At 38.4% G+C, this 15,468-nt stretch overlaps 1 protein-coding gene across 6 annotated transcripts in view; it reads right to left on the minus strand.

The window, feature by feature from the left end:
* The window catches only part of CCDC91 (coiled-coil domain containing 91), a gene marked incomplete at both ends in the record, with an annotated part of 199,459 nt that overhangs the window by 101,137 nt on the left and 82,854 nt on the right, over nt 1-15,468 (minus strand). For 5 of the 6 annotated variants that reach the window (XM_084255107.1, XM_084255106.1, XM_084255108.1 and 2 more), the window contains one exon: nt 14,726-14,833. The exons of the other annotated variant lie outside the window; for it this stretch is intronic. In XM_084255107.1, coding sequence (XP_084111233.1) covers nt 14,726-14,833 — 108 coding nt within the window. The remainder of the gene's footprint in view (nt 1-14,725; nt 14,834-15,468) is intronic. 6 annotated transcript variants of the gene reach the window in all.

A 15,468-nucleotide genomic window follows, 5' to 3' on the forward strand; every position in this document is an offset into this window, starting at 1 on the left:
TCCAGCAATTCCACTCCTAGGTATTTACCCAAAGGACACAGAAACATCAATTCCAAAGAACACCTGCACCCCTATGTTTATAGTAGCACTCTTTAAAATAGCTAAGCTTTGGAAACAGCCCAAATGCCCAAAAATAGATGACTGGATCAAGAAGATGTGGTACATATATACCATGGAATATTACTCAGCATTCAAAAAAGATAAACACATGCAATTTGCAGCAACATGGATGGCGCTGGAAGGGATCATGCTCAGTGAAATAAGCCAAAAAGAAAAAGAAAAATACCGGATGGTCTCACTCATAGCAGGGATCTAGAATACTTAAATAAGGGACCAGGAAAATGAATTAACTATAAGAAAGTGAAAATCAAAATCAACAAAAACTATGAACCAGAGACACTTTTTGGGGGGTGGAGGGCGGGAGGGGAAGGATTGGGGTCAGAATGTGGGGATTGCAATTGTATGGGGAATATAAAAATAAAATTTATTAATTAAAAAATAAATAAATAAATAAATAAATAAATAAAAACCGCTATGTACTTCTTTCTGCAAAAAAAAAATAAATAAATAAAAGTAAAATGAGTAGGTGACCAGAAAACAACCCACACATGTATTAATTTTTATCAAAGGTGCAAATGCAATTCAATGAAGAAAAATGGTTATATAATGTGATGAATCAATTGGATACCATATGCAAAACAGAACAAAACAAACTTTGTATCTCATGCCATAAACAAAAAGGATGCAAATGTAAAATCTAGAAATATCAGAGGAGAACAACATTTTTGATCATCTTAGGTAAGGTGATGGTCTATACAACATCAAAAATACAGTTCCTGAGAAAGCAAAATCATACGCCAGACTTAATATTAAAAACTTGTGCTCCTCCAAAGACATAAAAGTCCAGTTATAAACTGGTAAATCATGTATCTGATTCAGATGAAGGTCTTGAATGTAAAGAAACTTAAAAACAAAATAACACCCCACCCCAAAGTAAGAGAATAAGCACTTTATTAAAGAAGATAAACAGATGGTAAATAAGCACATGAAAAGATGCTTATATTATTAGTCAATTGCAAACTGAATACAACTTAAATGCAAATGCAAACCACAGGAGCTGCCACTACACAGCTAGAGGGATGGCTCCCATTAAAACAATAAACATACTGTTCCAAGAGCTGCTGGGAGTGGCAAGCACTGGAACTCCCATATATCTCTGGTGAAAATGTTTAACTGAAGGACCACTTTGGAAAACAGCTTCACAGTGCATCAAGTTAAGCATGAACTTACCTAATACCTGCCAGTCTCACTCCTAATTATTTATTCAAAGGAAATGAAAACATGTTTTTTATTCCAAACTGACATATAAATGTTTTATAGCAGATTGATTCATAATCACTAAGAATTGAAAAGAGCCCAAGTCTCCTGCATGTGGTGAGTAAGACGACAGTGGCATATTCACACAATGGAGTGATGACTCGGGTGGTAAAGGTACATCATGGATGCATCCAAGTGTATATACTAAGTGTAGGCTCAAGGGAATATTCTGCGGGGTTACATTTTTATGAAACTATATAAGAGGTGAAACCATAAGGACATTACATAGAGTATCATAGTGAGTGTTTGCTGGGCATAATGCTGGTTACAAACAGCACATGGACATTTTGGAGTGATGTAACTTTTGCATTTTGATTGTGGTCGAACTTACATAACTAACAAAACTACTAAACTTTCAAAAAGATGAATTTTAGAGTATACAAATTATACCTTTTTAAAAATGAAAAAATGGGAAAAATGCCAATAACTACTCACTTCGAATGTAAAGAACTGTGTGAAAGCAAATATCCTGAAGTACAGGGCAAATAACTGGAAGCTACTATAGGTTCCTAACTGTCATTATTCAAGGGACTAATAGTCCACAGAGCAAATGTTCGTGAATATGGGAAGAGGAGCAGAGATACCTAGAGACACAAGCACAGAACAAGATGAGACAACGGGCCATCAAAGCAAGACAACCAGATATAAAGATCAAAACTAACAGAAGAGGAGGTCAGTTCACACCTCTCTCCCTAATACATTCTCGGTGACAGTAAAACATGCTCTTAAATACTCATTTTAGGATGCACTTCATAAATAACATTTTAAGCCAGTTCCTAAACTGGATCTAAAGAGATGAGCCTTGAAGGAAATCAGAGAAAAGTGCTTAAAGGAGATAAAATCTTAAAATAGACTATAAAAACTAAAGAAGATAAGCAGATGGTAAATAAGCACATGGAAAGATGCTTATAACATTATCAGTTAAGTTTTCAGTTTTTGTGTTTTAAGCTTAAAGTTTTTAGTTTTTATGACCATTTTTTTTTTCAGCCCATAATATCACCAAAATGCTAGCTAATCATATGTTAAGCCCTTGGGTTACAGACTTGTAGTTGTTTTCCATACTATCTGGCCAGTAAAAAAAAAAAAAAAAAAAAAAAAAATTAACCTTCCTCTCCAAAAAAAAGGTTTGGTTTTCAGTTTTACAGTGTAACCTCAACAGAAAAAGCGGTTCTCACATTGTTTCTAAGGGTTCCATGCGTGACACAGCTCACTTGTGTGGTTTAACGATATGCCACTCTCTCTATTCCTATTTTCTTGCCCTTAGCTCCACACACTTTCCTGTTTCCTTTTACTACATTTAAGGTGCCAAGACCACAGTATTTTTCTGTTCTGCCCAAGCAGAATGAGTGGGTGTCTCGCAACAATCTATCATTACCAATTTTCCTATAGATGAATGCAGGAAATATATGAGAGTGTCCCTGTGATTTGGACAAGTAACACAATGCTACTCCGATCAGGAGCCAAGTGTGATCAGACACTGTGTATCGAGCACGTGTGTGCCAGGGTGCCACATGATGTGTAGGAGGCTGGGCACACTACCCACTAATCCCAACTAAACCTAGATAGCATTTCTTTCATATTACTTCAGTTCAAAGTAAATTTAAAAAATGAAACCAACTCTTTAAACACTAGGGTGCTTCTTTTCAATTATATTTTTAGATAACTTCATACACTATTTAAATCTTCTTTCCAATAAGGCTTTCTGCCTATCTAGGACCCAAACTAACTTCTTGCCTAAATTTATTATAGCATTTTTCAACTTTTTAAATTTTGCAGGTATCTATTGCAAAGACATACTTCTGAGATAAAGTCTGTTCTCAAGGGCCTCTCTGGTGGCGCAAGGAGTTAGACACAGCACTATGAAGCTATCCACAGCCACTGCAGTACAAGTTTGATCCCCAGCCAGGGAGCTCACCCACATAGCGCAGCAAATCTCTCCTGTCTTGCCGCTGCTCTCCTCAGCAGTGTATTTCAGTGATTCTGCCAGTTCTGCTCCCCACTCTGTCTCTGGCGGATCCTATCACCCCCTGCATCTCTGGCCTATTCCCCAGCTGTTGTATGCATAAACAAATAAATCTTAAAAAAAAAAACTCATTTGTGCTGGCTTCTAGTTCATAAAGATAAAATGTTGACATGTACTTTCCAGCAACCTTTCCCTTTAATTTTTTTTTTTTACTGTTTATGAAATACTTTAATTGTGTAAATACGCTTATTTCATAGCACTGTATAACAAAATGGGATAAAATAATCACAACTATAGAAATATTTAAAAATATTAAGAATAATGATTTTTGAAAGTGTTCTTTTTTTAAATAATAAATTTTATTTTTATATTCCCCATAAAATTGCAACCCCCCCATTCTGATCCCAATCACTCCCCTCCCGCCCCCCACCCCCCCAAAAGTGTCTCTGTTTCATAGTTTTTTGTTGATTCTGATTTTCACTTTCTTATAGTTATTCATTTTCCTGGTCCCTTATTTAAGTTTTCTAGATTCCTGCTAGGAGTGAGACCATCCGGTATTTTTCTTTTTCTTTCTGGCTTATTCCGATGAGCATGATCCCTTCCAGCGCCATCCATGTTGCTGCAAATTGCATGTGTTTATCTTTTTTGAATGCTGAGTAATATTCCATGGTGTATATGTACCACATCTTCTTGATCCAGTCATCTATTTTTGGGCATTTGGGTTGTTTCCAAAGCTTAGCTATTGTAAACAGTGCTGCTATAAACATAGGGGTGCAGGTGTTCTTTGGAATTGATGTTTCTGTGTCCTTTGGGTAAATACCTAGGAGTGGAATTGCTGGATCATATGGAAGCTCTATGTTTAGTAGGACCAGAAATTTCCACACAGCTCTCCATAGTGGTTGGACCAGTTTGCACTCCCACCAACAGTGCAGAAGAGTTCCTTTTTCTCCACACCCTCGCCAACATTTGTTGTTGCTAATTTTTTTAATATGTGCCATTCTCACTGGTGTAAGATGGTATCTCAATCCCTTTAATTGACTTAAATGCTAAAAACACCTAACTAAGGTGGGGGCATGAGATCGTCTCCCCTAACTTTTGCAAAACTTTAAGAATAAGGGTTGGGGGCCTCTCCTGGTGGCACAGCGGTTGAGCGCTGGGCTGCGAAGCTGCCTGCAGCCTCTGCAGCGCCGGTTCAATCCCTGGCCGCCAGGCGAGGGTCCCACATGGTGTGCAGACCTCTCCTGCCACCCGCTGCTCCCCTCAGCAGTGTATTTCGGTCCTTCTGCCTGTTCTGCTTCCCGCTCTGGTGAATTCTCTTGCCCTCCTGCACTTCTGACTGTACCCAGTGCTTGTATAAATAAATAAATAAATCTTTAAAAAAAATACACAAATAAAATAGTAAGGGTCAGAGTAGAAATCAGTGACATAGAATCAAAAAGAAAAATCAACAAAATCTATTTGTAGAATTAAACAACTAGGGCTTTCACGAGGATATCTATAACTCACGTTATGATGCTGAATGCTTTCTTACCATTTTGCCTTGTGCTTGACAACGCAAAGTTACCCATTTCTTACCCTTCTATTTTATCATAATACTGGAGACCTAGAGAGTACATCAAGAAAAAGAAACAAAAGGCATCCATCCTAAAAGGAATACGCAGCAATGATCTTTTATCTAAGATGATGACTTATGTAGACGATTCTATGAACTCTACCAAAAAGGGACCAAAACTAGCACCATTACAGAATACAAGACCATACACAATGATCAGTTGTATTTCTATGTACTAACAGCAACCAGGTAACTGAAACTGAAAAAAACATATATAAAAGTCAAACTAGCATTAAAACATACAAAATACATTGAATATTTGACAAAAAGTGTGCTAGACCTAAACACTGAAAACTTTAAAATATTGCTGGAGGAAATTTAAAAAGAATAAGTATAGTGATATACCACGTTCATAAGTAAAAAGATTCACTATTCACTATTCACTATTCACTATGAAGTTGTCATTTGTGGATAAAGTGACAGACCAAAAATCCAGGGATAAAGAATTACTTAGACAAAAAGAATTAAACACTCCAACCAAAAGGCATAGGGTGTGAGGGTGGATAAATCACAAGATTGAGTGAGTTATATATATGGTACCTAAAAAGATTTTGATGGAAAGACAAATACTTAAATAATGGAAAATGACAAGTCATAGAAATAACAAACATAATAGAGCTAAATTAACTATGTTAATCTCATGAAATAGACTTTTAGACAGGGAATACAATAGGAAGACATAGCATTTACAAATCCATTTGCAGTCAACAACAAAGTTCCAAAATACAGGAATCAAAACTCAGGGAAAATGGGAATAGAAAAGCGAGTTATAGTTGGAGATATCAACACTCCTTTCTCAGTAACTAAGGAAATAAAATAATGAGTAAAAATTTTGAAGAAATGAAGAATACTATCAACCATAGAGACCTAAATGACATTTACACAGCATTCCACCCAAACACAGTAGAATACACAGTTTTTTTCAGATATAGTTCACTATCTGATATAGAATATGTTCTTAATAAACAAAGTTTTAAGCTGGAACTCAGTAATAAAGCTAGAAAAATCCTAAAATATCAGAAATGTAAATAGCATACATTCAAGTCTCTCACAGATCAAACAAAAAATCTTCTAGACATGTCTACAACATCTTGAGCTCAATGCAAATGAAAAGATGATACATGACAGTGTGTGAAATGTGGTCAAATCAGTGATTAGCATGAAACCTACAGAACCAAAATTACATGTTTGAGTTTCCATATTAAAACTATAAGTAAACTAAATAAATAAATGTTATGGAAAAAAACTATTAAATTATGACATTACTGAGAAAAATATGACCAAATAAGAGGAGGACAAATACTATGTGCATAGATATCAGAAGACTCCGTATTGTAAGATGGCAATTTTCTATGAATTTGTCTATGAATGCAATTCCAATCAAAAATCACATAAGACTTTTTTAATGGAAATTGTTAAGTTGATTCTAAATTGTATAGAGAAATGAATATTACCTATTCAATTTTCAAGTCCAATGAAGTTGAGGTTCTTATACTACATAACTCAAGACTTACTATAAAAGCTAGACTAACCAAGAGACAGTGGTATCAGTGTACAGACTGATTCCCAGTCAGGAGTGATATGCCACCCCTATACTTCCAGAGATACCTGGAAATATCTGGAGATATATCTGGTTATCAAAATCTAGTAGGTAAAAGTGTAGGAGGCTGCAAAATATCTACAGCACACAGGATAATTCTCCACAAAAAAGAACTCTCACCTCCCTATGTCAGTAGTGCCAAGGGTAAAAAACAACCGATCAATAGAACAAAAGGAAGAGTAAAGAAACTGCACTCATATGGCTAAATGATTTCCAAGAGGTGTTACACAATGACGAAAAGGATACTCTTTGTTTACAACCTGTGCTGAAATGAATGGGTATCTGTATTGGAAGGGGAAGAAATCGACTCTCTCTTCCTCACATTTTACCCTCGTTAAAAAAAAAAAAGAAAAATAGATCACAAACATAAAAACTGCTTAAGAGAAAATATGGGAGGAAAATCTGTGACTTAAAATTAGCCAAAGATTTCTTGGATACAACATCAAAAGCATGATCCATAGAAAGAAAAAAATGATAAATTTTAATATATTAAATTAAATTTCTTTAATCTAAAAACATTATCAAGAAAGTGCAAGGAAACTAGATACTGTGAGAAAATATTTCATGATGCTTATATCTGGAAAAGGACTTACACCTAGAATTATGACTACTTCTTACAACTTTTTTTTTAAAGATTTATTTATTTATTTGTACAAGCACTGGGTACAGTCAGAAGTGCAGGAGGGCGAAAGAATTCACCAGAGCGGGAAGCAGAACAGGCAGAAGGACCGAAATACACTGCTGAGGGGAGTAGCGGGCGGCAGGAGAGGTCTGCACACCATGTGGGACCCTCACCCAGCGGCCGGGGACCAAACCAGCACTGCAGAAGCTGCGGGCAGCTTCGCAACTCAGCGCTCAACCTCTGCGCCACCGGGGAGGCCCTACTTCTTACAACTAAAAAACAGAGGCAATAAAGTAAAAAATTTAAAAATATACTTCACAAGAGGAAACATACAAATAGCACATAAACACAAGAAAAAAATTCTTGTGATTAATACTATTCAGATAAATGCAATAAAACTAGATACCATTCCCCATTTTTAAAAAAGAGCTAAAATAAAAAGACTGACAATACAGAGTACTCAGAGGACACATACTTCACACATCTGCTCCCACTATGATAATGTAAGATATGTAGGCAGACTCTTGAAAATAGGTAGTTGGTTATAAAGTTAAACATACATTTATCATATGATCCAGCAATTCCATATGCAAATATTTACAAATAAAAAACACAAAATAAAAACATTTTCTGTAAATGTTCACAACATCCCCAAACTTTAAGCAATCAAAATGTCCAAGAACAAGTGAAGAGATTAAAAAATATGTTGCACATCCATACAATAGAATATCACTCAGCAATCAAAGGTATAAATTAGTAATACAGGTAACCAACCACACGATGAATCTCCAGAAACATTACACTGAACCAAAGCAGCTAGACACCAAAAAAATGCATAGTGCTTAATTCAATGAACGTGAAAATACAGAAAATATTAAACTAATCAATAATAAGAGATGTAGGTTAGTGGCTACTTGGGGCCAGAGGTTGATGAAGGGGATAGACATAAAGGGGCATGAGAGAATTTCTGGGATTGATAGAAATGTCCTGTATCTTGATTGTGACTGTGGATATATGGGTGCATACACTCCGCAACAATGGGTGCCTTTACTGTATAGATAGCATACACCAGAAAGTTGATAGGCTTTCAGATACGGCATAATACAGAATAAAGGCATACCCTAGCTCTCCTGGAACTTACATGCTAGTCCAATTCAAATGAGGACCTGTAACTATAATGGGAAGACACTGGAAGGTAAACTATTTAAAATATTGGTGGTTGCTGGGCCTCCCCAGTGGCGCAGCAGTTGAGCGCTGGGTTGCGAAGCTGCCCGCAGCCTCTGCAGCACCGGTTCGATCCCCGGCCACTGGGTGAGGGTCCTACATGGTGCGCAGACCTCTCCTGCCGCCCGCTGCTCCCCTCAGCAGTGTACTTCGTCACTCTGCCTGTTCTACTCTCCGCTCTGGCTCTGGTGAATTCTCTCACCCTCCCGTGTCTCTGACTGTACCCAGTGCTTGTATAAATAAATAAATAAATCTTCAAATAAATAAATAGATAAATAAATAAATAAAATATTGGTGGTTGCTATTGGTTGTTTTTGACAAGACATTACAAGAAAAGAAAAAGGTCAGTTTTCTTTTTAAAAAGATTAAGGGCAAGTAATAAAATAGCTTAGCTTGTGTGCTTGGATAACATGCCACCTGCATCTGTTAATAGCACTTGAGATTATAAATGCCGTATCTTACATATTTTTCACAAAAATTAGGATTTTACAAATACTAATGGAAAGGAACACAGGAATAAATTTTCATGAGTGTTCTAATTCAAAGTTATAAATAATATATTATATACAGATGCACATGAACATGTGCTTACTAATAAAAGTTAGTCTCCACCTTCTTGGGGACTCAAGTCCACCAGTTTTTCTTTTTCAAACCTTTAGTCTTTCTACATTGTGTGTTGCATATGAGTGTCTAAATGATCTATTGCAAGGGAGATTTCCCCTTCATGGCTTTCTCCATCCACAGTGCTATCTTATTTTCATCACATAAGCAGACGTGCTCCATGTCTTAAGTTTCCTGTTTTACTAATTCCCAAAACCAGAAACCTGGTCACCATCCACAAGCAAATATCCATGTATGAATCAACTTATATGTGTACATGAAACATGTATGTACATATACACAGTTTATCAACTCACATTTACTTCTCTTCTATTCCCAAACATCCTCTGGCTTCTGTTCCCCTTAATATCACATAAGACATCAAAAATCTTTCATTCCCACCCACTTCATTTTGGGTCACCATTCTCACTTAGATAACTAGAAGAGTTGCTTAACTGACCTAAAATTTCTGTAATGCCCATCATTTTTTTTTTAATTGTAGCCAGAGTAACATTTCTATAATGCAAATCTGACTGATGTCACCTCCCTAGCTAATGTCCAGCAAAGTGGCCTTTATGATCTTTTCTGTGACATAAATGATCTATTACTTGGCAGTCTCAATTGCCTCGCCATCCTGCCAAACATCTATATGCTATCCTGTTAAGGTTTTGAATGTGCTATTCCATCTGCCTCTCATGCTACATTCTGCAGATCCATGAATCCCGAGAATCCATTATCAGTTCAGTAAGACTTCCCTCACCCAATATGGAGTGTTTATAAACTTGCTTAGTGTATGCTCACAAACTCAGTATAACATCATGACTTACCTTGCTCTTTCTTTAAGATTTTGCTATTAAACATCATCAGTCCCCCCTGCTTAGAAGGACTATATCTAACTCACTGTTGTAACTACACATCCCAGCAGAGTGCATGTATAGGAGACCTTTATTTAAAAAGAAGGGGAGGGAGGGACTTATGTAACAGATGTGGGCCAAGGTAAAAATTTTAAAATTAAGGTTGACTTTATAAATATCAGACACAAATATTTTTCAGGAGAAAATATGCACTGCAAATAAATGGCCTTTCTTCTACAGACTGGAAAACCTGAGTCCCAGTACTGGTTCTGAGAGGATCCAAATGACCTGGACCAAGAATAACAAAGATGGTAATGCAGCCAATATCAACTAAACACCTTAGATATACCACGTCTGAGTTCTATGCAACCTGATGTTTTATAACACACACAACAATCTTACGAGGTAGATATTATCTGAGTATACATTTTGTAGTTGAGAAAAATGACGGAGAAGTAAAGGGACATTCCCTAGGTGTACCTAGTTAAGTACAATGCCAGGAATCAGTTAGACAGTGACTCTAGTGCACAAGCTGATAGCTTCTCTGTGTTGATTTGCCTTTCCCTTAAATTCTTATTTTGGAAAAAGAATACATGCACACATACATGAGGATGAACTAAATCATTCCTAAGGCCCCATGCAACTACTTAAATATACTTATTTTTGTTAAATGTACTTATTTCAAATTTCAAATGGTATCTCAAGAAATATGATTTGAATTGAAAAAAAAAGTGTGGGGTCACCACTTCTACTTTACATGGCTTCACTTACTCATCAAATCTCCCCGCAGATTCCCAGGTTTTCATACATCACTCTGAACAGCTAATTATCTTTCAAATGTCCTGGGGCAGTGGGTGTGCTTTTCACCTACCATTTCACATGATGAGCAAGAAGTGTTCTTTTGTTTATTTAAGGAATTTTTTATCTCTTTCAGCAGCATTTTGTAGTTTTCAGTATACAAATCTTTCACCTCCTTGGTTAAATTATCCCTACATATTTCTTTCATTAAGGTGCTATTGTAATTAATAACTTTATGTTTTATTGTTCATTGCTGATGTATAGAAACACATGAGTTTTTGTGCTGCTCTTTTAAGCTATTGGCTATTTTTGAGAAGGCATTATGAGAAAAGGACACATGCTCAACAATGATTTCATAAAAAAATTATTCACAGGGCCTCCCTGGTGGCGCAGCGGTTGAGCGCTGGGTTGCGAAGCTGCCCTCAGCCTTTGCAGCGCCGGTTCAATCCCTGGCTGCTCCCCGGCCACTGGAGGAGTGTCCCACATGGCGCACAGACCTCTCCTGCTGCCCGCTGCTCCCCTCAGCAGTGTACTTTGGTCCTTCTGCCTGCTCTGCTCCCCGCTCTGGCTCTGGTGAATTCTCTCACCCTCCCACACTTCTGACTGTACCCAGTGTTTGTATGAATAAAAATAAATAAATCTTAAAAAAAAATTATTCACAGACAACAAATTATAGATGATAAAAATGGTTAGAAATTTGGAGACTTGTCAGAATAACCACCTTCTCAGTCTCAACTTATAAATGAAACAATTGAGAAGGCCTTTAACTGTGGGATCCCCAGTCCCCCTTATTCTCAGGGGTATTATCTTGGTGCCCAGAGTTCCTGCTGGTCAAGCTAAAATGTAGAGTCAGGCAGGGAATCTCTCACCAGGGCAACAGTTTTGGGTCTGAGGAACATACTAGGAAACCAGTATCTACTGAAAACAGCAGGTAGACTTTATGGCCAGATTAGCAAAACCATCTACCCTACCTTGACAGAAAGTTAAGTGAGAACAGGAACAAGAGATAGGATGCTTTGATCAGCAGGAACAATGGAGCCCCCCAGGCAACAGTCCCTATTCAGGGCCCCCCAGCTTGTGCCAGATAATTATGCATTCCCTGTATAAATCCCCACCACATACAGACTACTATGTGTCCCAATACACACCCCATCATGTGCATTCCTCCAGACTTGCCCACCTCCCTGAACCTGACACTCAGTAAATGTAAGACTACCCTTGCAGAGGGGCTGCACATCCTGAGGTGTGAGCCCCTCTAGGTCTCTCTTTCTCTACTTGGAGTTTAAGTTGTCTTTCCTCAGTCCCACACTGTTCCCAAAGCTGTCGTCCCAAGAGGCAACATTTAATAACAAAGACCAGGGCCTCCCTGGTGGCGCAAGGGGTTAAGAGGCAACCTACGAAGCTATCCACAGCCACTGCAGCACGAGTTCGATTCCCAACCAGGGAGATGCCCACATGGCACAGCAGACCTCTCCTGACTCATCCACTGCTCCCCTCAGCAGTGTATTTCAGTCAGTCTGCCTGATCTATTCCCCACTCTCTGTGTGGTGAATCCTCTTACCATACCCCCACACCTCTGGCCTGTACCCCGGTTTGTATGCATAAATAAATAAACTAAAAAAATAAAATAAAATAACAAAGACCAACTGAATTCATCCTCCCAGCAAGCATTAAGCTGAGCATATATTAGACACATCTACTCAAGAGCCAATGGTGCAAACTATCTCAAGAGGCTGTTACCATCCTGGCTGTGACCTGGATCAAAAGGTTCGGGAAAAAGAAACCACCAGGATTTCTTCAATCAGGTTTGACAACTGAACTTATCTTTAATTAGAGAGACACAGATAAGACAGGTAACCATGAGGATGGAAAGCACAACAAACATTAAATCTATGAAGTAGATCTCTAAAATAACTGGAGTTGCCTTTGAGAAATGGAGCTGAGAGTTATCAAAAAGAGAAGACAAAAGAACCAATAACCCGAACTGTGAGTATTTGCTACCTAAAATGACCCATGGCTTCCAATTTCCTAGACAGGAAGCAAAGTGAGAAATGGTCTGATCTCTAATAATGACATCAGATAGAGCCACAAAGACGTGAGGAATTTAAAACCTACAAGATCAAAGAACACTGAACCAGACGCCCTGTCCCTCAACCCTAAAGAGAGCCACAGTAAATTAAAGAGCAGGCCCCCTCCATGGCAGAGGTGTTCTTCTTTAATCTATCCAGTGAGATGTCAGAATTGCTACATTTGAGTGACAGCTGTGCACCCCGTTTCTTCACCTTCCCAGCTGACGTGCTGATGGCAAGTGACCCTGCCTGTGTCTTGTCACAGTGTGCCCGACATACTACGAGTAAAACTTAGGTTTTTAGTGTCAAAAAGGACTGTAAATCTGGACCTGAGATGTACAGACTAGCACATCATTCCCCACTCATCACCCAGAGATCTTGGACTTCCAAACTTGAGGCCACACCTGGACAGAACTTTTGGATTTTCTCCCACGGGGACAGGATGGAGACTGAACACGTGGTGACCAAAAGTACAGACTATGATATATTATTAGTGTTATTAATCAAATGTCAAATGTTTCCTGTTTTTCTCCTTTAGTTCTCAGGTAGAATCTCACCACCTGGCCCCATTATGATTTGGTGACACACAGAAATAAACAGGAAGTAGAAGGATCATTTCCAGGCCAGACTACTGAGTGACTGGGAAGACATGTGACTCTCCCTCACACTGCAATGCCAGTAGTCATGCTGAGGAACTACACCAGCCGACTCCTTCCTATGGTGAGGACCATGTGAGACCAAATCCCAAGACCATCCTTAAGGCAGATGCCATGTTCAGGGCATGACCCAGCCTGCCTGGCTAATATCAGCTTATGTTGTTTCACAGTTCTATGACATTAACTGTTTCCTGTGATTTTTCTATCCATTTGCAAAATCATATCCATCATACCTCTGACAACCTCGTATTTCACCATCCAAGAGTATAATTGTTCCATCAAATTCATGAAATAATCTATGGATCTCCTACCCCAAGCCACTAATTAAAATGACATTGAAAAATATTTAACTGAATCCAATCTTGGGGGTGTGGTGGTAAAATCTCCATTGAAATTCTTTTTTTTTTAATATATATATTTTTTATTTATTTATTTATACAAGCACTGGGTATAGTCAGGAGCGTGGGAGGGTGAGAGAATTCACCAGACCAGAGCGGGGAGCAGAGCAGGCAGAAGGACCGAGGTACACTGCTGAGGGGAACAGGGTGGCAGGAGAGGTCTGCGTGCCATGTGGGACCCTCCTCCAGTGGCCGGGGAGCAGCTGGGAATCGAACCAGCGCTGCAGAGGCTGCTGGCAGCCTCACAACCCGGTGCTCAACCGCTGTGCCACAGGGGAGGCCCTCCATTGAAATTCTACCTAATCTTGTTTTCCTCTTAGCATATTTTCTCTCAGTGATATAAAATAGATCAATTATAAAACTTGATTTTATTTTCACCTACCACATTTTATGTTATTCAAAATTGTTGCCATGGCCTCTTGCATATATTATTGATACTGTGCTACATGGGTAAATGTTCCTCAACAGATTGTTTAATATGAATCACTAATCATGTCTTTCATGCCCTCTAACACATTAAATCAGGAAAAGAAAATTCAAATAGAAACTAGCGTCTACATGCAACCAAAGCTAGCGCAAACATATATAAGGACTTGAAAAGACTCAAATATTATTTAGAAATCTTATGCCACTACAAATCCTTTCACATGCCATAATACATTTACACTTACTCTCTGTTTCTGTTTTTTGATTAATAATATTATAACCCAGATATCCACAAAAGAATTATCATTAATGTGGGGGAGACCCACATATTTTAGGTCTTGGGTCCTATTTTTAGCCTATCATAAAATTCCCAACTTTAACACAGAGTTTACATAAGCATATTTTTCCCTCCAAAATAACCAAGGAAAGTAAATGGCATGAAACTGAATAAACAGTTTTAGAACTCTCGGGGGAGGGGAGTCAGAAAGAAAAGGGTAAATATATGATGGCTGTGCAGTTCTATTACCTGAGAATTCAACAACTCCTCACACTTGTGTGCTTGTTTCTCAATTGCAGAAATGTACTGCTTTTCAATTGCTTCTACTTGTTGCTTGACTGAAGACTGCAGTAGTGCCTAAAAACAAGCAGAAAAACAGTCGTTTGGATCACAGACAACACTCAGCGTCTACTGTGGGCATGCATATTTTTCTTGACAGTCACACATATCTGAAACATGATATGCTTCTAGCTACAAAACACACAGTTGTGCACATCAAGTACACACATCTGTCATGCAAAGCTTTCACTTCTGGGTTTTCTTTCCTACACCCAAGGCTACAGGTTTGGGGCTCAGCTGTTCCTTCCACACACCTTCCTCAGTAAAGCCACAGAAAAGAAGATGATAAAGAGGGTGAGCAGTTCTGTTAAATATAAATTCAATTTAGTGAAGACCACACAGGATGAGGAGCGTATGAAAGCTGCTGAAAAATAAAAAGAAAAAAAAAAAAACCCAGACATATTTCACTGGCTGACAAAACTCCACATCCTCTCGGCGCACTGTCACATCCCACGGGCCAAGCATGACCGTCAAGACCACAAGTCAAGTAAAAGCAGATGGAAACTCTGAGCAATTTCCAACATAAAATAACTGCCCCCCCAGGAAGTTCACGCCCCTGCTGTGAAGAGGTGTGAGTCCAAGTGTGCAAGTTCAAATCACAAGGCAGTACCCTTAAAACTCATCAAACTTGGGAGACAGGACACACTAATGGG

This window comes from Talpa europaea (assembly GCF_964194135.1).
Source record: "Talpa europaea genome assembly, chromosome: 15".
NCBI lineage: Eukaryota > Metazoa > Chordata > Mammalia > Eulipotyphla > Talpidae > Talpa > Talpa europaea.